At 40.1% G+C, this 22,112-nt stretch overlaps 1 protein-coding gene across 1 annotated transcript; it reads right to left on the bottom strand.

Annotated features, from left to right (window-relative positions):
* Positions 1-9,182: 9,182 nt before the first annotated feature.
* Positions 9,183-10,460, bottom strand: LOC306747576 (gap junction alpha-8 protein-like; the record flags this gene model as incomplete). Its single annotated transcript, XM_079230640.1, has 1 exon — positions 9,183-10,460. The coding sequence occupies exon 1, from the start codon at positions 10,443-10,445 to the stop codon at positions 9,183-9,185; it is 1,263 nt and encodes a 420-aa protein (XP_079086766.1). The 5' UTR covers positions 10,446-10,460.
* Positions 10,461-22,112: the final 11,652 nt, after the last annotated feature.

Here is a 22,112-nt window from a genome sequence, read left to right as displayed (position 1 = left end):
AGTCCATAATCTGTGAAGTTAAATTATAAATACAAGTGCTTTATTTCAATGCACCATGCAGTATTGTTGTGGAAGAAGAAGCTGCCAGAGTTCATTTTTCCAGAGGTTACTCCTCTGTTACGTAAGCCTTCTGTGTCAGCGTATCCCTTTACAACAGTTTAATTTAAATTAATCATGATTTTTATTAATCAGAAGGCATTATATGGCTGCGTAATGTAAAAGGTGTTGCTCGTACAGGAGACATACAGAGAAGTATCACGCTACTCTAGTTACCCTCAGCTATACAGATGATTATCATCTGGATTTCTGTGAACAAATAACTTTACAAGGTTATAACATTTAAGATTGTTCTGTTGCCCCCGCCGTCACATACAGTGAACTTGTATGTGAAATGAATATACATATGAAGCAGAATTACTGTTGTGCACTTTGCCTCCGCAAACCAGTTAAATTGCAGTTTACGGACATGTCTGTCCACTTCATCATTTCTTATTTGATCAGATATTCGTCTTCATAAATTGTGCAAGACATTCCTGGGATATTGCGAGATGGAAGGTACAGAAAGATCTACGTACAACCCGGTTTACGACTAGTGAACATGCAGAGAAAAAACAGGACTCAGTCGCACGACCAAAACCCAGGATACGGTTCAGGCAAAACAGTCTTTACTTCAGCAAGTCAGAGCAGGCAAACAAATCAGGCAAAAAAAGTGGTTGAGGAAAAACAGACAGGGATGTGAAAAACGGGTTGGCAGACAATTACAGTGGTGAGAAAACACACAACGGCAGGAAGTGAAGTGACCTGAAATGAGAGAAATGGTAAGTTACACAAAACAAATCAGGAAATACTGACAAATGACAAAATAAGAAAACATAAATTAAGAAGCAAACATGACACACACAAGTGCTGCACAGAAAAGGAGGGAAGACCACAAAGGCAGCAAGTCGATCAAACACAGGACAAAAGAGGCAGATAACTGAATGAAATAAAACAGATAACAACCTAAACCAATGTATTGCATACATGTCTGTACTGTTCTATATGACATGAGTGTGAGAGGCCTTCGATCACATTGCATGTTTTCTTTTTCATGTTTAAAAATGTATAATAAAATCCTAAAATGTAATGTATAATGGACTTTGCATCTTCATTTTGGCAGAAACTGTACACATTTAAAATACAACATGAGCATTTTTATTTGTGACTTGTGACAGTTTGGATTTTCATTTAGACTAAGGCTGCTTTCTCTCAAGTTTGTTTTGTGTCACCCATCATTAGTCGAGAACATTTCCTAACAGCTGAAATGCACCGGTTCTGGCTGGTTTATCTTAGGCAGGTGTGGCCGAGCCCTAGTCCAAACAGCTGCACTCGTGAGCCAGATCACAACATACACAAGCAGACGCATCAAAGTACACAAGTTGCACTGCAGCACATAATTGCTATGGGTGATTTTCTAAGTGCACATTTACTCAGCTCACCCACTTAGAAGTCTAGCTTGTCTCTGGTTGTGGAAACTCAAAGCATGTATTTCAAATGAGTCACTGATGACAGGCCATAGTCTTACTCTGTGGAAGTCTACAGTGATCTTTTGCCTCTGCTCAGTTCATCCTTGAGTCCAAGTGGACGTTTTTGCCAAGTTTGAAAGAAATTCCCTCAAGACATTCAGAGATATTGTGAGATAGACGTTACAGACAAACGGACTTACAACCTTAAAACAAAAAAAGACTAAAGTAATGAAAGAGATTGAAAGTAACTTGGACAGAGGATGTGAAAAATCCTAGTTTTAGATTTGTTTGTATTCCAAAAAAAGTACATGATTCTGATAATATGAAATTATCAGATTTTTTCACATGTACCCACTTCCAATTATTCCTTCCCTTTTGTAGTCCACTTCCTTTTTTAGATGTTCGTACTGCGCTTGATCAGCGAGTCCTGTGTTTGTAATGGTGAGGCTGATTGTTGCCACGTTGTTTACGAACATCAATTTCTAGACAGTTTTCATACACATCTTCTTCTGTCTCTTGCTGTTAAGAAAGAAAAGGAAAGAACAATACACTTACAATATAACTGTAGCTCAGGTTGATCTCAGTATCTCTGCAGAAAATATTGTAATGGGAGTTGTTGTTTACTTAATTCAACTTTATTCACTGTGAACCTCTCAAATAACAAGCTGATAATTATTGTATTTACCATTTCTGCAGTGGGGGAGTGAACCCTGAAAGAGAGTGAAATTATTTTTATACTCAAGCAGTATAATGCCACTAGCCATACATCTTTATGAGCATAGAATCTCGTGTTAAAGAATGACTTGATGCAACTTACTCTGCACGTTGTTTGTGGACTCTATGCAGAATGATCAAAGTTAATGTAAAGATCAGGCAACACACACTAGGAACAACCGATGCCACGACAATCACTAGCATGTTTCCAGCTTTCTTGCGCTCTGCGGCAAAAAAAAACAGAAACAGAAATAAACTCACCATAAGTAATATTAAAGTTAAATTAAGCTCAACGTCATCTAAAGATGTTGCATGTGTGAGATCATTGTTTCATAAAAGAAGTTGAGGTAATGCACCCATGGCCTGTGGCCTCTCAAAATTCCCCATGCACTATCTTTGTGTGCCATGATGTAGTTATTGGTGGGAGTGAATGTTTCACCTGTCTTTACTCTGTAGAATATCTGGTGTGTGTGTGTGTGTGTGTGTGTGTGTGTGTGTGTGTGTGTGTGTGTGTGTGTGTGTGTGTGTGTGTGTGTGTGTGCGTGTGTGTGTGTGTGTGTGTTGTACGGATGGCTCGGTTGTCTTTCATAACCTCACATTCACTCTGTTCCTTTTTCCTTGGCACAGGGATTACTTATGTTTCATACAATTTATTTTAGGACTGATTAGCTCACCTGTAATTATGAGCTCCCACTTCTTGAGTTCTTTGGTCCGTGTTGATCTCACAGGTGTAATTTCCTGTATGAGACTTCCGGGCACTCTCAATGACCAGTGCGTATTGGCTTTCCGACATTTTTATGTTCAGGCGGTGAGCTTCCTTACTGACGTGAGATAAGTTTAAATCTGGTATGATGCTGAACAGGGGAACCTTGTTAATTTTCCATGTCAGCTGAACGAGCGTGCCGCTTGACTCGTTACAGTGCAGGATCACTTTACTGCCAACCAACTCCAAGAGGGGGTTTCCTTCTGTGTTGGAAACATACATTTTAAATTACATTTTCACTATAACAATGTTGTCACTATTACACTTCATATTCATTGTCAGAGTAAGAGTGTTGTAAAATAATTTTACCTGCTGGTGAAACAATCCAGAACATGCAACATATTACAGAAAACATCCAGTTGATGCCCAAATAATTACAAAAATCATCCATCCCACCTAGACACAAAGATAATGTATGTGTTATCATCATGTTTATCCAGGTATATAATGTGGTATATTTAGAACAAGTTAATTTAATGTTAACATGGTATTGATAATTGGTATTTTGCCCAATATAAAAATTGTTATATTGTTTAACCAGAAAAAGCCCTACTGAGATTAAAAATCCTCTTTTCAAGTGTCCCGGCCCAAATGGGTAGATATAACCACAAATTGCAGACTAACAAATTAAAAGTAACAACACAAAAATATGTCACAAGATCAACTATACAAATGTGTGATTTTAATCATGAATAAGGTTTCTGATGAGAATTTTAAAGAATATCAGATCCTTTCCAAACCCAGATGCAGACTGATAGATATAGTAACTACACTTACTTACCGGTAGTGAGTACCTGCATCTGTTGTTTTGTTGCTCTCTTAGTTCCTTAAGTCTAAACTACAGCTTTCCTTTAATGTTACTAAGGCACCAAAAAGGAGTACAAGCAAATATGCGAGTATGCATATGACACGGTAGACGGTACAAATGTGAAGTGTGAAGATTAAACCTGCCAGCTCTCCCCCACAGTCTTACAAAAAGGTTTCCACACAGGAAGTGATTCTTGTGATGATGGTCTGTGGCCATATGAGTATTGTGCGTCTATCAGGATGCAGAGCGTGTTGAAGTCAGTATTTTGCAGAAATGTAGCTCACCATGTATTGTACTGCTCAATATGACCCCCTAAGTGTGAGAGGCCTTGGATCAAAATGCATATTTTCTTTTTCAGGTTTGAAAATGCACAAAAAAATAAAAACACAGACAACTAATTCCAAGAATAATTTTGAAATCTAATGAAAAATGGACTTTGCATCTTCATTTTAGACTTGAATAACTTGAAGCATGTCTTTCAAATGCATCAGTTAGCAGGCCATTGTCTCACTGTGCGTCCAATACCCAAACTACCATACTGTATAGTGAGCTAAAGACTAGTATGTAAAATGCAGTTTGCCAAAAATACCAACATGTCCCACTGCATCCTGTTGTATTTTATATTGTATCAAGCCACCATTCTTTTCTGGCTATTCTCAACCCACAATCCTCTGTGTCACGGATACATGAGCAAGATGGTCAAAGTGCAAGGAGCATTGTTGTTCGGAAAGTAGGGTGTCCTAACTGAATGCATACTAACAGAACATACTTTGTGAGGGCAGCTGCAGTAAGTATTAAAAGTAAGAAGAACAAGTATGGGATTTGGAACACAATGTCAATGCAGTCAGTTTGATATCATGATATACCTCCACTGTCACAGTTTTCCAAGGTCGTTTCAGTCAGAACGGATTTCAGTCTTTCGTGTTTGAGATTCTGGTTAATTTGCAAAATCCACTTCAGTAGTAAAACTGTTTGTCCAATGGCAATCGACACACAACGAATGTACTTTAGACCCATTAAATGTCCCTCACTTTTTAAAGTCCTGTCTAGCTGCAAAAGTCCGGATGAGAGAAGATGGGAGTTGAGAAGGAAGTTGCCTTCATTTACGACGTCGCGTCCACAGCGAGGAGCTTGGAGCAGCTGGATGTGAGGAGGGAATACTTTGCTCTTTGAAACACACAAGAACAATTATATTACCAAGTATAAAGTCTAAATGAAACTCCTCTTAAGTATGATTAGTGCATTAACAATACAGAGGTTGATATTATTCTTGATTACGAACGTGTGCGGTTGAATCACTTCTGCCACGTATATCTTCAACGTTTTATATGCCATTTGCTATTTGAGGCATTTTTTGTGCCCACGTACCACGAGAGTACCACGCCCAAAGAATGAAAACAATTAAAGGCGAGGAGTCTCTAACGCAGCTGTCAAGTGCAGCTCATAAGCGTGTGGCCTTCGATCCAACTGTCATACTACATGCAGCGCTGAACAATTTATGAATCAAGGTTATGTTACACCATTATTTCTCTCATCAAATGTTTTAAGAAATATTTTAGTGTCCTGTTTATCTGTAAAATTAGATAGTTTGCTCCTGCCAGGAGGCGGTTCTTGGTTTGGCTTGACTGTTCTCAACATGGCGGCAGGATCACAAACTTCTTCCACATCACACTTCCACACATGACCAAATTGAAAATAATACCAAACCCATCCAGCTATGCAAATTAATATTAACTCAGTTTCTTATTTTTTCCCTATGATATGCACTTTTTAACCTCGTTCAAACCAACATTTGATAGAAGAGAGAACGAATGGGTCCAGGAATAAAAAAATACCTTGTACAATACTGCCCCATAGTGGTGATTTATATATTGCATAACCTGAATACTTCCAAAGTGGCGTCTCCCTGTGTTAACATTAGTTTACTCCCATGGCCCAAAAACGTGCAGAATAGGTCAAATATAACATATTGACCTGAGAAGTGAATATGATGGCAAAATATGTTTATAGCAACATATTTGGGGAAATAAAATCAGTACAATTACTCAAGTACTGTTCTTAAAATGTCCTACCTAATTCATATACTACAGTTTGTCAGGATAAAATATATTTTTTTACACACCACTACATTTATCTGAAGGATCTAGTTACTTGTTGCTTTGCAGATTAAGATTATTCAAAATGTAATCAGCAAATACATTATGATGAAATTGTATAGGTTAAGATTAAACCTTGTATTGATTCTTGGGGTGAAATTCACAGTTTTCTCTAAAGTATAAAAAGTAAATAGCCCTACATTTACCTGCAACATTAGTGATGCTTACATATTAATGCATCATTAATTATGATCCTGTAATATAATATACATTATTCAGAAATGGGACTTTTGGTTCTTTAAGTACATCTTGGTGCTAATTCCTTTTTTTTTTACTTTTCCTTGTAGTGATCTTATTTGTATGTGTGGTATTGCTACTAACTAAAAGATCTAGGTACATCTATAAAGTAGCATCAAAAATAAGTATAATATACTCAAGTATAGATCCGGATGAGGGAATAGCAGCAAACACTACAGACTTTTTGGAAACCTAAAATACTTGGATGGATTTTGTGTGTGTGTGTGTGTAAGTGTGTGTGTGTGTGTGTGTGTGTGTGTGTGTGTGTGTGTGTGTGTGTGTGTGTGTGTGTGTGTGTGTGTGTGTGTCAGAAAGGTCTCTGTTAAATTTAAACGTGACAGAGTTGTATGTAAATGATAAAGTCAAAAATAAATTCCTACCACTCTCAGCTAAGGTTAGCCACAGTTCAAGCCCCTTTTAATGTTGTATTAGTTTAACTTTTCTGTCAGTTATCGAAATATACAGCTTTGGGAACCTCAAGGATTTAACTTTTGAACTTTAACCGTGTAATAATAATAATAATAATAATAATAGTGAGCGCTACAGTTGTACTGTCCGTGTGTGTGTGTGCTTAGCAGAGAAACACTGAGACAACACTTCTTGACCACGTGTGACTTTTTATTGCGTTGGTTCACATTCCAAAAGAAGATACTGCCACACATCTATCAGCAAAGAAGACTACAAGTTAGTAAAGATTTTTTTTTTGTTCTTTCCAAAGATTAATCATGTCTTCTTACAAACATACAGGCAATGCAACAGTCTTAAAATACAAAAATCATACATTACCAGTCATATCAATGCACACAAGGACCAGCGTCATACTTAAACTGTAAAACTGTAAAATGATTAAATGTGTTCAACAATTTAGTGATTTAGGGAAGGATCTTTTTTATTCAGATTCCACAGCATTGGATTATGGGATGCAAAGGGATGGCTGGGGGTCACAAACGGGTCACAGCTGCCTTCTCTCTGAGTTTCCCGAGAGCCATTTGATCATACCACCAAAACCAACAGTGTGAGGCGAGTGTACATGTGTCTGTGCATACAAAGGCACATGCATGAGCCTAAGTCTGCACTGTGTGACAGAGTTCATGTCTACAAACATGCAACTTTATGCCCTCATTTCTCCTTAACATCATGAAACTATCGGGTTTTACTTTAAAAACGTGCTATTTAACCATCTGCGCTGCATAATAGAGACCATTTTTATGTCTGGTGTGGGTGCTCGGGCATAGTGAGTGTGCTGAGGGGATGCATACAAAATGAAACTAAAAAAAGAAAAAAAAAATCAAATAAAACATCAAATTCACATAGGTCCCAGAGCAATATAAGTACTTACAATCTTACAACAGTTGAGAATTTACAATAACAGATAAGGCACAGGAAATCATACAGTGGCAGCTGTTTCAATAAAGCCAGAGAATGTGGGGGGGAAGATTTGTGAGAAACCTAAGGCATACTTTAAGGCTTAACGTGCTTTGTATTAAAAGGATTGCTAATTATTCGCAAAGAAATTCATCTTTACTCAGATAAATGCACAATTCCGCAGCGTGGGAATTTTGTCTTTCTCGAGTTTGTGAGATTAAATCAATTCTGTAATCACAATTAAAACTTGTGTGATTCCTCTAGACAGTGAAATAACTGAAAACAGCTGCTCTGCACATTATGTACATTATCAGACATGAGATGGGGCGTTATGTACAGCGGGAGTCTCCCCTAGTTGTTTGTTTCTCTTTGAATGTTAAAGCCTTCATGAATATTGTTATGTTTTTGCGGGGTAGGCACCTGCTATGGTCACATGAAATCAAGTCGAAAGATTTTTTTCACAGCCAGGTCAAGGATGCTTGTTTTCATTGATGAGCATAGTTTCTTTTATTGTCTGGCCTCCAACAATACTTTGTGCTGATGGTGCATGATCTTTATCGCCCGGACGCCTGTTTGTACGGCACGAAAAGAGAGGATTTGGCCTGAGGTCGCTACTATAGTTCATTCTCTGATAGGGCAAAATGAGCCCTGCTCTCTGCCAAAGTACACAGTTTTACTTAAAGGCTACAAAACACGCATCTAAAATGAAGAGATGTACAATCACATTGAAAAAGACATTCGACATGTGGTCTTTTTTTTGTTTTTCCTCACTAACTCAGTTCTGGCTGTGCTGCCTGGTATATAAACATGAAAAGGAGAGATATGCTCTGAAATGTCTGCACATGTCTCTTCACTTGAAAGAATCCTATGTAAAATGGATGCATAGATGAGGTGTTGTGAGGGTTGAAGGCCTTGCACAGAGTCTAAACCTCTGAATGTGCAAAAGAAAAAAGAAAAAAGTTAAAAGATATGCTCTTCTCAACCTGAAAATGGAATTTACTTCCTCTTCTCAAAGAGCTGTATACCTCTAAATGTACTGGCACTTAATCGTGTGATTTGTGTATGCGAGAGCACACTCACCCATGCCGTGTGCAGCCACATGCTGCATTTGCAGTATGTTACTGTCTAAATGGGAATGAAAGTCACTGCCTAACTACAGCGAAAATACTGATTTGAAGACACACGAGTGTAACTCTTTCCCCTATCTACTCAAACCCCATGGAAAAATGTCTAATCCTCCATTGTATATGATTAAAACTCTTTCAATAGAAAAAGATGTTTCTAAAAATTGAACATGGATTTTCATCAAGTAAAAACATTTCCCCCCTGCATGTGTCCTTTCCACATTTTTTTAAATATAAGAACACGCTTAATAAAAAAACCTACTCCTCCCCTCTTTAACCTCTACTTTATATTTCATTTTATCACAAACACGCAAATTTTTGCCTCTTTGTAGAATTGTAGCCTGTGTCCTAAAGGTTGAAATCTATCCCTGTTGTTTTGTTTTTCATCCAGTGGTTTTTTAACCTGCCTGTTCAAGAGTGTGCGTTGTCTTGAGTTAGGTGTGTGTGCTCTCTCTTGTTTTGAACATTTGGTGTGTGCAGGTGTACATATGCTCTCTCTCTCTCACAGGTTCATACGTTGAGATCGTCTGACCTGGCCCTGCTGCTGGCTTTGCTCAGTCGGCTCAGTGGTCTGGTGTCTTCTATCGTATCCGTGGCCTCCATCCTTGCCTCTGCTGGAGTTACCCCCTCCCCGTTCACCGCCTCCTCTACCTCCATTTCCTCATCCACAACCTTCTCCTCTCTCTCTGCTTCCACCTCTGCCGGCTGCACCTCCTCGGCCTCCTCGTGTAATGTCACCCCCGCTGTCTCAGTGGTCTGGGCGTAGGAGGGCAGAGTCTCGTCATACACCTTAGAGATGTTCCCCATAGGCAGCACCTCCTCCACCTTCTCTTCCAGCTCCGGGAAGGGTGGGGCCCCTCTGCCAGCCTCCATGCCCACCTCAGCAAGCGGGTAGAGCTGAGTTATGGGAGCTTTCTCCTCCTCCAGCAGCCTGTAACCTTTCACTCTTTGCAGAGAGGGCAGAGCCAAGGGGGGCAGGCTCTTTCCTTGTGGCGGCAGGGAGGCCGAGCCCTCGCCTGGAGCCGGGGCGGGGGCCGGCTTACGAAAGACAAAGCGAATCTTCTTCAGGCCCAGGTGACTGATCTCCACAAAGTTGAGGAAGAGGGAGACGCAGGCCACGGCCAACATAAAGATGATGAAGACGGTCTTCTCCGTGGGGCGAGACACAAAACAGTCCACCGTGTTGGGGCAGGGCCAGCGGCTGCATTTGTACAGCGGCAGGATGCGGAAGCCATAAAGGAAGTACTGTCCCACCACGAAACCCACCTCAAACAGTGTTTTGAAGATGATGTGGCAGATGTAGGTCCTCAGCAGGGTACCCTCAAGCCTGAACTTCTTGCTCCCCTTTGTGCTGGTCTCCTTAGTGGTGCGGACACTTCCCTGGTCAGGTGCCAGAGGGAGACGCTCCTCACTCAGCTCCTGCTGCCGGCTGAGTTCTGCCTCCTCGCGCTCCTTGCGTTTCTCCTCCATGTGGACATGGTGAACAGCGTGACCCACGTACACCAGAGACGGTGTGGACACAAAGATGATCTGCAGCACCCACAGACGGATGTGGGAGATGGGGAAGGCCTCGTCGTAGCACACGTTTTCACATCCCGGCTGCTGTGTGTTGCAGACATAGTCAGACTGCTCATCGCCCCACACAAACTCCGCCGCCGTGCCCAGGATAAGGATACGGAAGATGAAGAGCACCGTGAGCCACACCCGGCCGATCACCGTAGAGTGCTCGTTAACTTCCTCTAAAATATTACCCAGAAAGCTCCAGTCACCCATGATCGGTCCGTAGCACTGTGGAATGAAGGGTGGGGTAGGAAGAGACACAGAGGGTTCAGACAGGGAGGGAGGGTGGGGTAGGCAGGACAGGCAGGGGGAGGAGATTAGAGAAGGCCAAAAGTTAAAATTTTGGAAAATCAAACTTGTCACAAATCTAATCTAAGCCATAATTTTATGCCACCACACGCATTTCTATTAGAAAACCTGGAGAATCTGAAATGTCTACAGAGTGGTGTTGGAGTCCGTTTAATTCCCAATTAAATTAGATAAAACATGTGAGGTCAATATATTAAATAATACGTTTTTAGTAATTGATTTTTCCGGTTAAACGGCTGCTTGTGCTAGATGTCAACTAAATTAACCATGTCGAACTTTAAGAGTGGTGCAAACCAAAAAATATCTTGCTCTAGCTTGCTCTAAATCCAAATTAAAAATAAATAAAGAGAGATCAATAAGTAACAAATAGTCCCTTCTTCTGTAATGTATGATATTGATTAAATGTAATCAAATGGGCAACTTGCCACAGCTGCGGCTCCCGCGAAGTTGAGTCCTGTCCCGTTCTCTTGGCACCCGGCAGGGAAAAGTGAACTTTTTTCTGCCCTCTTTCCCACCTAAAGCCCCGTCCTTGTCGCCCCACTGAGCAGATGTGAATGAATCGGCTCTGATGGTTGGTTTTTAGTTTGCTGCAATATTTAAGCTTGGAGCCAGACGGCCTTTATTTGCCGGGCGACGTGTGGTGACGCAGGAGACAATAGGATCAACAGAGCCAGAGCGGGGATGTATGGGAGCAGGCCTCAGGCTCCCACACCAACATGGACACTGTGCGGCCGGGGCACCGAGTCCACAGCAGAGCAGCCCAGCTCCATGCATGCCATGTCCTCACACATGTATGTATGTAGAAGCACAGAAGCAGGAGATGAAAACAACAACAGCAGCTGATGTGCCTTCAGCTGCACTGCCATGCCCAACATTAGAGCAGAGAGGCAGATGAAGGAGAGTGTAGGTCCTCGTCCATTGACACGTTGTTTATGCAGCTATTTAGTTCAGGCAGCAGCAGGTTGATTTCCACTCTGGGTTAAAAATAAGAGATTAGCTCTATTGTTCACATTTTATTTATTCCATTTTCCCATTCTGCATTGGTTGTAAAAGACATCAGAAATGTATATAAACATTCAGATTATATATACATATACAAATTCAGATTGCCATACACGCTACAATATTACTAAAGAAGTAAAATAATAACTCTTTCAATCACATATCTGTTTATATCGGCAACACAACTCATAGATCACTAACAAAAACCTCTACTGTAATAATCCTGAAGTATGAAGGAGTAATACTCTGTCTTAGTCTTTAGTCTTTATTCCCTTTTTTCCAGGCTTTCGATTCAAAGTTTTCTCCACAAGAAAATTAGACTTAATCTCAGTTTCTCCTAAACACTCCTTACTAAAATCTCCTTGTTAATATTTTTTAATTTGCAAACCTCTATAGCCAAGGGAGAATTCCACTTATTAACTATGCAACTAAAGATCAGGCCAAACCTTTGTTTAAAAATGCACATTGTTTACACCTTTTATTTGTTTTATTTCTTTATTGTGATATTAATTGATACAAAATGCATGTATATCTAATTTAAACAGTGCAGTTTTTGCATCTGGATTATTTATTATTTATTTATTATCAGAAAAGCCTTGCTTGAAAATCAATAGTGTCATCAAATGTCCACCTGTGTGTGTGTGTGTGTGTGTGTGTGTGTGTGTGTGTGTGTGTGTGTGTGTGTGTGTGTGTGTGTGTGTGTGTGTGTGTGTTTAATCATATCTGTGTCACTTAGCTGGAATGTGAAGAATGTGAACCATTGAGTGAAAGCGCGCACTGAAATGTCTCTATTATGAAGGTTAGTCAAACTCAGAGAAGAAAAACATTCAGCACAGTCTTTGATCTCTGAATCACTCCACAGATGTTTGAACAGAGGAAAGCTACCAGAGCCTAAAGAGGACACTCTAAATATCTTAAATTCTCATTGGGAAATTACCCCCAGGTTTGCACAAATGCAATCAATATCCTCTGCAAATGAAAATATTAGGGATGATTTGACCTGGTTGAAATATATCACTTAAACACACATAAGCATGGCAATGTCATTGTTTCTTATCATAGACATCATGATATAATTCCAACAATATATATATATATTTATTTATTTTTGTATTAAGTTGTGATAACACTTGCTTTAATTCATTCTATTTTGTTTTCTGTAAGTTTAGTTTGTTCTCATGTCTGTCTTTTTTAACTAAATAAAACTCTGGTGATGGTATTTCCTCCCCATCTGAAACAGAATAAGCAAACCCATTTATCAGCCTTATTGAAAACAAATCACCGCTAAATATCTTTTTTTTGGACCTTGTTTGTTAAACTGAGCAACTTTTAGCTCAGTCACATTTTTAAGCTAATGTTGTTGCTGATTTTAAAAACATGGCTTTATTAACCTTAAACAAAAGTTTTCCCATGGCCATATTTTTTTATATTACCACATCAGCCTATCCGCAAATGGGGAACAGGATGTTGTTACATACATTGGAATACTACGCACTGTGTTGAAATGCAGGACCTTATAATAATAGGATGTATTTATGCCAAGATGTAATACTTACATCATAAACCACATGTGTGGTTAAGTTTATTTGAAGAACGCTTTTGTTTGCCTCTTATCCAAATAGTTGAAATCCTCTCCCGGTAAACTACTGATGCACCAAATTAAAAGGAAGGAACAAAACAATTATGTGGCAGTCTGAAACAGACGGTTTGTTTACGGTCACACAACTCATTTCCTGTTACACAATCAAATTTCCAGGTTCCACGATTGTTTCATATTCCCAGGACTCAATAAAGTTTGAACAATGCGGTTTACTTTGAAGACTGATTTGCCTTCAATGTGGATACTTCTTGGGTGGAACCATAAAAAATGCATATAAATAATCCATAAATTCAACATGTTTATAGCTGACCTTTTATTCGAGATTAAAAAGAAAGCTTAGTCTGTCTGGAAAATGTGTGAAACTGCACTATTGACAAACTAGTTACATTTTTCAAATAATAAATGAAAAGACAGAAATACAACACAAAATTATTCAACATATTTTAGTCAATTCCTCATATGGATAATGCAGGTGACCTCATACTTCCCACATGTATCAATGGTCCAAATCAACAATCATTAATCAATAGAGGTCATCACTCCTTATATGGACGTATCTCCACTCTGCCCATCTTATTTCAGCCAACCCTCGCTGTCTCTCAACCAATAGCGTTCTCTGTCCTAGGTGACATCGCTGGGCTGGTGAACTGGAAAGTCCACCTCTTGATGTCTGCTCTCTGATCTGTTGGTCAGTGGCAGATTTGGCCTCCACACTGAGCTTCCCGCAGCTTTTCACAAATGGATGATGTAATCTTAGAGCAAGTGTGAGGCACCATATTGTTAAATGTGCCCAAATTGTTTGTTACAGTTTCTCTCTGAATGACATCCAGGAACATCAGTGTGTATGTTAGCTGATTAGATAGCTAAACTAGTCTCCTTATATCCAGGAGCAGTGATATCTTCTCATAAAAATGTCCTCAACAAAAAGCCCAATCACTCGCTCTCCTCTGGGCCCTGGACGGCACATGGGCTCGGCCCGATGGGTCGGAGGATAGACGCCATGTTCAGAGCAGGGTGGAGGCATCAGGGTGTATCCACTGGGGGAGCAGGGGACTCCCTTTAAAGAGCTGTGTGTTGGTATAGTGGACGCTTGCATGCTAAGCCCTACGGTGGGCCCGTGAATGGCACCGGGATTTCACATAAAGACATGATGTCATGATGCAGGGTGCGGACTCTATTGAGCAGGTGCAGTGAGGCGTGAGGCCAGATTAGACCCCCGAAGCAGGGCACCAACTGGCCGTTAATCAGAATGCTAACACGCTAACAAACATATCGTGCTGCGATCTGCCTACGGCGCGATGGTACCACACGCTTCCTGCTCGCAGGGCCTTTAGAAGTCAGGAAGTAACTGAAATCTTATTGGTGTAGCGACCTTATCGATGTGGTGCAATTCAAGATATTTCGTTTCACAATATACATTATGTGATTCTGTCACGTGGTTCGTTTTGGCCTCCCCATAACCTCTCACACAATGAACATCTCTGAGGAAAAACAACTTTCAGGATGAGTATGCTTTTGCGCTGAAAACAACCTTTTCTTTTATTCATGTGCCATATAATGAGCAGCAATGATGTCATCTTGTGAACAGATGCATACTTCTTGATTTATACTGAAGCTCCAAGGTAGTTTCTGATTATTTGAGGGTTCTGGATTCCTCTGCAGCGGTGCTTCAGGTTTGGCCACATCGTGTCTTTGTTGCTGCACATGGTTGGTCTGTCTCGTTCCATCTGAACTCATCTCGGACAACAGTGGGCGTTATCAGCAACAAGGACTGCAGCAGGGGGGGACCGGCCGTTCTAAACTGCAAGCAAGCAAACTTTATTCATATGGCACCTTTTGAAAGAGAAGTTACATATGTGGTATACTTGCATCCAGTTGCAGTTGATAGTGTTTAACATGGGCTTTTTGTCTCAGGATGAGAGTGAACACACACTTTAATGAAAGGCGGGGAATCACTCTCACTTCAGGGATCTCAGTCGTTTCATCTAATGCTTACAACTTATATTAACTCTCATTTTGAGAGGTTTCAAAATAATATCTTGAAGGGTATTTCATTAGTGAACAGGCATAAATCTGCTGGTTATCTAAGTCCTCTATTGAGTAAAAGATCCCCGCTATCATCTGCAATATATTATTCAAGTCAAGCTTAAAGTGTGTAATGCATAAAGACTGCTGTATTTTATGACCTCAGCATTTTTAGCTTACAGCAATACCTCGCGGCCTTTCGCAGTACACCCTCAAAGCAGTACACCCTCCCTTACATTAAAGAATAATACTGCCATTACTTAAAATGTTCTTAGAGCTTATAAATGCCATGAAAAGACCAAAACTAACAATAGTCCTGCTCTCAATATGGACCACACCATTATATATACCATCCATCCATCCATCCATTATCAGCCACTTATCCGGGGTTGGGTCGCGGTGGCAGCAGGTTCAGCAGGCCGACCCAGGCTTCCCTCTCACCTGCATATATATATATATATATATATATATAGTTGTGACTCATAATTAGCGAGTGCAATCAAAGAACAGCAATCTGCTTTTAATTTTGTTCAGAATAATAAGAAGTGAGACTTGTATAAATGTTGATATAACCACTGTTGCGTTCTACCATCTTATGATGGGCAGGTTGTGTGTTTAGTTTTTGTATTCTCCAGGTCTAAAATCTAGAGTCCAGGTCTAAAATCACACAGCACAAGAAGGTCCTGCAAAGCCCTACCAATTAAATGATATGATTGTTATCATCAAAAGTATCAACAGTGAAAGGACTCATTCTTCCAGGTACCAGTTCCATCAAATGGAAGTGTATTAAACTGTTTCAAATTGAGACGACCACACAGCATTATAAAGAACAACCTCATGTCTCCAACCTCATGTCTCCCGCTGCGGTCCGGCTGCACAACCAGCTGAGCTCACAGTAGACCACTTGACAATCGAACACTTTGATCTGAACTTGGTCACTTTATCATTTATCATTCACCTGCTGCAATATTACGTGCAATACGTTTACGTTTAAGTACTTTTTATATATACTTTTCTATCCTGTCTGTATATTAATATTCTACTGTTTTACTGCTTATTTATATTTATTTATATTACTTGATTTTATTTTATTATTCTTTACTCTTTATTCACTTGTGAGCAGTGCTGCTGTAATCCTGTAATTTCCCCACTGAGGGACTAATAAAGGATTATCTTATTTTATTTTATGATGTTTCCTGCTTTTTCCTCACTCACTATTTTAATTGTCTGTGTCAGTTTCACATTCACAGAAAGGAAGCATTCACAGCGGGTTTAAAGAGATGTATCAGCGATGCCCTTCACAGATACAACGTGACCTGGGGGCAGCGTTGTCCCATGACATCGCACAAAACTAAGACCTCAATGGCACAAGGCTTAAGCTTAAGGACAGAGATCCACTTGTTTCTAAACACTTGTTTATTCAGTGTGCAAACATCCATACGTATTTGGGTCCATATGTGAGCCATCATTTCTCTTTGTGTATGAGTGACCTACTGCCACAGTGACAAAGCCCTCATTTTTCCTCCTCCTTAGTTTTTTTTTCACGAGTCATCTGTTTACAGCCACTTCTCTTTGTTTTGAATGGAGCTATTCAACGTCAAGATACCAACAATTTACCAAGCAGCTTACTTTGTTATACAACCACTTTTACACAGACCTTTCTCTCTCCCTTTCACAAGTGTGAACATTATCCGGTAATTTCTCATTTCCTCTGAGAACCAGGCAATCGTTTCTTTCCTGCGATGGTGAGAAAGTTTGAAACTATTCTCAAAGGCATCCAAAATGTACTGAGAAAACAGCGGTGACACACGCGGCCACTCGCTTCAGTATTAGCCAACGGAAACCGCTGAGAAGATTGATAAAAGCTGCAGTCTAGGAGCTTGACCCTGTGATCTTAAACTGTGACAGAAAGCTACGCCTGTCATTCAGAATGAGTTTAAATACATGCTTATCTAAACTCACACGCATCCACAGACACACATATAAATTAATGCAAACACACACAAACAAACACGTGTCACACCTGTTCCCCAGCCACAGCATGGTGTTTTTGAGGGCAGAGTTCTTGCTACCCAGCTGGACTTAGGTCTGATCATTGTGTTCCAGAGGTCACATTTGTTGAATTTGATCCCTCCTTTGCTGAACTGCTCATGAGCCAAGGTCTGCTTCGAGCTTGGACGTGAAGGCCTGTTAAACACACTTTACTACAGGAACTGGAGCACAAAAACTCACATACATACAATTTTGAGAGCGAATAAATTGAAATGCGTCATTATGAAGGAAAAATGGTTTTCTTCAAAAATTGAAGTTTGTTCCTTTATAAATATTTTTTACCGGCTATTGTATGACAGTTTGTAGGAGAGTTAAATACAGATTGATCGCTGGAACGATTACAAAAGAGAGCGGTGTGTTTAAATGGTGAGAAGATTGGACTGTTTGGACTCACTACCTGCATTTGTGCTTAAGGTTTCCCCTCCCATGTCCTGTTACAACACCAGTGCACACCACCCTCCTGTGTCTGTGAGGGGATGCTGTTGTTTAAAAGGGCCACTATTGTCTAGTGTGTTCGTTTGGGCGTGTGAGTGTTCACATCTCAAATGCTTGTGAGCTGTCTTCAGGGAAGTTTGGTGAACATGTGTTTTGATTTGGTGCGCACACTGTTTGGGTCCATCAATTGAGAACACCAAACCACATTATCTGTTATATTCCCCATAAATCCCATAAGTGATTTAAACTTAAAATGTATAATACCATTCCTGAATTTCAGATTAATTATAATATAATGTACTGTAAAAATAAAAGAGCATAAAAAAGGGATTTGTCTTGTAAAATACTGGGTAGTTACACTATTTAGGTGTCTTTGATTGAACTCAACTAAGTGATGTATTTCTTTTTGGAGAGTTTTGCTCTGTTTTTTTTGTTTGTTTTCTTTGTCACTCATTGATCTGTTCAGCGACTCATGCAGCAGCCAATGTGATGATCTGTCAGGACCCTCTTGATAATAAATGATGCATCTCAAACCTGTAAACAATACATGTGTGCAGTTTGTTGTAAGCTTTTTATTTCCTGGTCCTGAGATTTTGCACCAGATGTATTTAGTTGACTAATCAATTCAATTCAATGATTGTGTATTGCTGCCACCTGTGTGTGGACTGATGTCTGACATCAACTTCTGAGTTGCCTTATGTGTCAGTTACGAGGCTTTACATTACACTGAGGAAAGAGCAATACAAAAGTATGTTCTTCACACATGCTATTTGTTACCATCACAATATTTATGATAGTGCACCTTTCTCCTCCAATGTCATGCCCAGCTCACAATGTGAGGACATTTTGGGATTTGGAGGCACTTACAAGCACATTACCAAGAGTGTCTTAAAATACATTTTTCGATCAATTTGGAGGGCCTCATCGAGGATGAGGGGCCCTTAACCGCTCACATCTCACCTGTTTTAAACACTGTGCTGTTCATTTCTGTTCATTTAAGAGCTGATTTAAAAAGTGTATTGCTTCTTATTTAGCATTGCATGAACTGGTACCCAGCTACATTCATTAACAAACTTACCACTCCCTGTAATGCTAGACTTGAGGCAAGACCAGAGTGACTGATCCAAAGACTCACAGCTTCGGGAAATTTGCATTCACTTATTTACAAAAATTTCATTGTTTAATTTAATGATAATTCTCAAATTTAATACATGTTTATCCAGTAATTTCTAACTGCTTTTTGTGGTCATGTTTTCACTGTATTTCAATTGCTGAACTTAATGCCCTTTGTAACTTTGTAAGTGCTCTATAAATATAATGGATTCAAGTTATTAGTTTATTTATTAGTTTGTGTATGCCCCAAGGCAGCTTTACAGAACAAAATGCTGGTCTCCCACACCTTAATATTTCTGATAGCATCTGTATTTCTCAATTTGTCCACATTCCCAGAACTATTTTGTCTCTTCTGAGACCTAGTGGATGTAAAGGCTATGTCAGATAAGATAAAGACCTTTAAATAAATTACTCTACATTTTTACAAGCCCAGACCCTGCATCAGGAAATCAAATAACCTGGCAGCTTCATGTAGTCTGGGTTTAAGAGAGAGAGAGACGGGGTGAGAGACAAGGCATGAATTGTTCTCACCAGTGAAGAAGGAAGTGGAAGGGCAGCTTCCTCTCTGTGTAACACCATGGGAGGGAGAGGAGAATCACTGTGCACACAATAGAGAAGGGCTGGATGGAGGGCAGACATGAAGCATTCATGGAGGGAGGATGTAAGTGCTGCCTGGATACAAGAGGCTGAATGAGAGAGAGTGACGTTTAGGATGACTAGTGAGGGATTGAGTTGTTGGTTGTAAACAGACCACCTCTCTTGGACTCCTGTAGATCAACATTGTTTAGTGTTTCTATGTTTTGTTTGTCGTTCCAACTTTCCCACAGCTTGATGAGTTTAGGGATTGCCTGGATGTTTCCCATCATGGCTCATGCCTTTTCCTCAAAGGTAAAAACACAAGACTATATTATATGACATGATGAATCTGGTGGATGTTTCCACGTATTATTAATGTGAAAAAAATGGTTATGATCCAAGAAGAAATTGGAAGATTTTGAATGCTGCTAAATGGAATACAAAAATGTGGCACTTACCATCATGGATATTTAATAGTTCATAATGGGTCACCATTAGGAGACACAGAAAAACTAAAACATTCTCTATAATCTTTATAGCTGATGGGGTCTCATGATAATATTTTGAATCTAATCCTTGAAATACACCATGTCCGGATTCCGTTCTGGAATGTCAGAGTTGTCAGGGTTCCGTTCCAGAATATCCGGGTTATAGCAAGGATAACCTCAATAGGCTGAAGATAACCCTTAAACGTACTAGTTGTGTGCGTAGCAAATAAGAAAGTAAGGGATTCAGTTAACTGTTGTGGAGATAGTTTTTTCTTGACCACCACATACCTTGACTTTAGTCTCTAGTTACCTGATGGTCAATTATGTTCATGTTAGATGAGGCTTGAGAGATTAGCAATTAAGCTGTATGAGAAATGCTAGCAAATATGGAAATATTTTTCTTTAATGTGTGTAATTTCACCTAATTTTGACCCTGTTTAAATTCTGCCATCATTTACACAGTTCAAAAGATAACTTTGCAAGTCCAGAAAGTGTGAGAAACAGATCAGTGAACCACATCTTTCTGACACCAAGATGGCCATTACCTTGGCTTGCTAGCTATCTAGCTAAGGTAGCTATGTTCTATGAACAAATGTATCGGTATTCTACCGAAAGTGTTTAATCGAACAAACGAGCAAGGCCCTTTGTCCTTGTAAGCCTTATTCAGAGCACAATGTTCTCACCATAGCCTACTATACATACTTTATTATGAAATAAGGTCCCATGGTAGTACACTGTGAATGGACTTTGCCTCTCTATAAGAGACCCCTTACATATGCAAATAGTTGCGATTTTAAGTTTTCATTTGCTTTTATATGATATACTTTATTACTCATTGGTTATTATCAGAACATTGGGAAGAAGTGAGTTGTTAACAGACTTGGAAACATGTGAGGAAACAAAACAAAAGGACGATGAAAGGAATTACGATTTTTTTTTGCATGAAGGGTGACCAAGGTTCCTGAGAAATGTTGTGTAAAAGAATACTGTGGGTGTACACATCGCTCAGGGCAGGAAGAGCTGCCTGAAGGGCTGGAGGTAGATTTCAGTGAAGGGTAACACCCTCCTTGTCACTATCGGGGGAACACATGTCCCAACGCAGGGTGATTTCATGTCTCCAGGTCCCCAAAGTCAGCCAGCCGCTCAACACAATGTTATCTACGGATAGGAGTGCCGGCACACACGGTCAACCATCCACTGGCGAACACCCAAAGAAGTTTCTCACACGTTCAGTGAGTGAGAGAAATGATTTATAATTTAATGTTGCTTCCTCAAATGAAGCAGAGTCACTTTAACAATGACCAGGAGCAACAGGAAGTCATAAAACATTGGCATAGTGAAGTGTATGAAACAGAGAACATGCTAAGCTCCACCAAAAAATACAAAGCGGTCATTCATGATTTTATTGAATTTGTCAAATCGGCTGTAAATCCTTGACTTTTATTTATTTGATTTATCCAGTCAAAGGTTCAGCCAGGAGGAAGAGGCTGTATTGAAAGCCTGAATGGCCTTTTCGTTGCCCTTGGCCGCTAACTGCAAGTTGCACGTCTGCTAGAGCTGACGAACAATACCGTCCTTTCATCCACTGTTTGTTTTCAGGGATGTATGGTGGGCACATAAACACACATACACCCCATGTCTGTCTTCAAGCATCGTACACACATAAAACATAAACGCTGGACAAAGTCAATCTGTTCACACACACACATGCGCGCGCACACACCACCATCCGTCTGTCCTCATGTCTGTGTTAATTGGTTGTCTTGGGTGAAGGGTCTTGTAGATATCCCTCTTCCTGCATTTGTTGACGGCGCTCCTTCTCCGCGGCTGCACACTGGGATGCTGTAACGCCACGGTGGTGACGGGGAGGAACCATGTTTCCTCTGGCACTCTCCATATCTTGATAACCTTGTTCTTAGTAGGGCGGAGAAAGAACGTACAAGTTTTTGTTTGCTTTCAGTTGGTTAAACCATCGGTTACTGACTCTGCACAAAGAAACATAGCAATCTTATGAAAACGTTTGGAATAAAAACATCAATAGGTTTTTATCTACAGCCACACCGATACTGGATATCTAGGGCCAACAGGTTCTTTTTCCAGCAGGCATTTTGAGGTTCTAACTAAAATGTCTCTGTTCTGTCCCAATAAGCTGTGACAGTGAGCACAATACCAAGACCCCGACACTGATGCAGTGACATGGAATTCAGTATAATACTGAATATTGAAACTTTAGATTAGCCATGCAATCATGACCTGGAGGCCAGCCACACTTGTCTATTC

This window comes from Taurulus bubalis, assembly GCF_910589615.1.
Source record: "Taurulus bubalis genome assembly, chromosome: 15".
Lineage (NCBI taxonomy): Eukaryota > Metazoa > Chordata > Actinopteri > Perciformes > Cottidae > Taurulus > Taurulus bubalis.
Note: the sequence above shows the minus strand (reverse complement) of the source record. Positions and strands in the feature narration are given on the sequence as shown.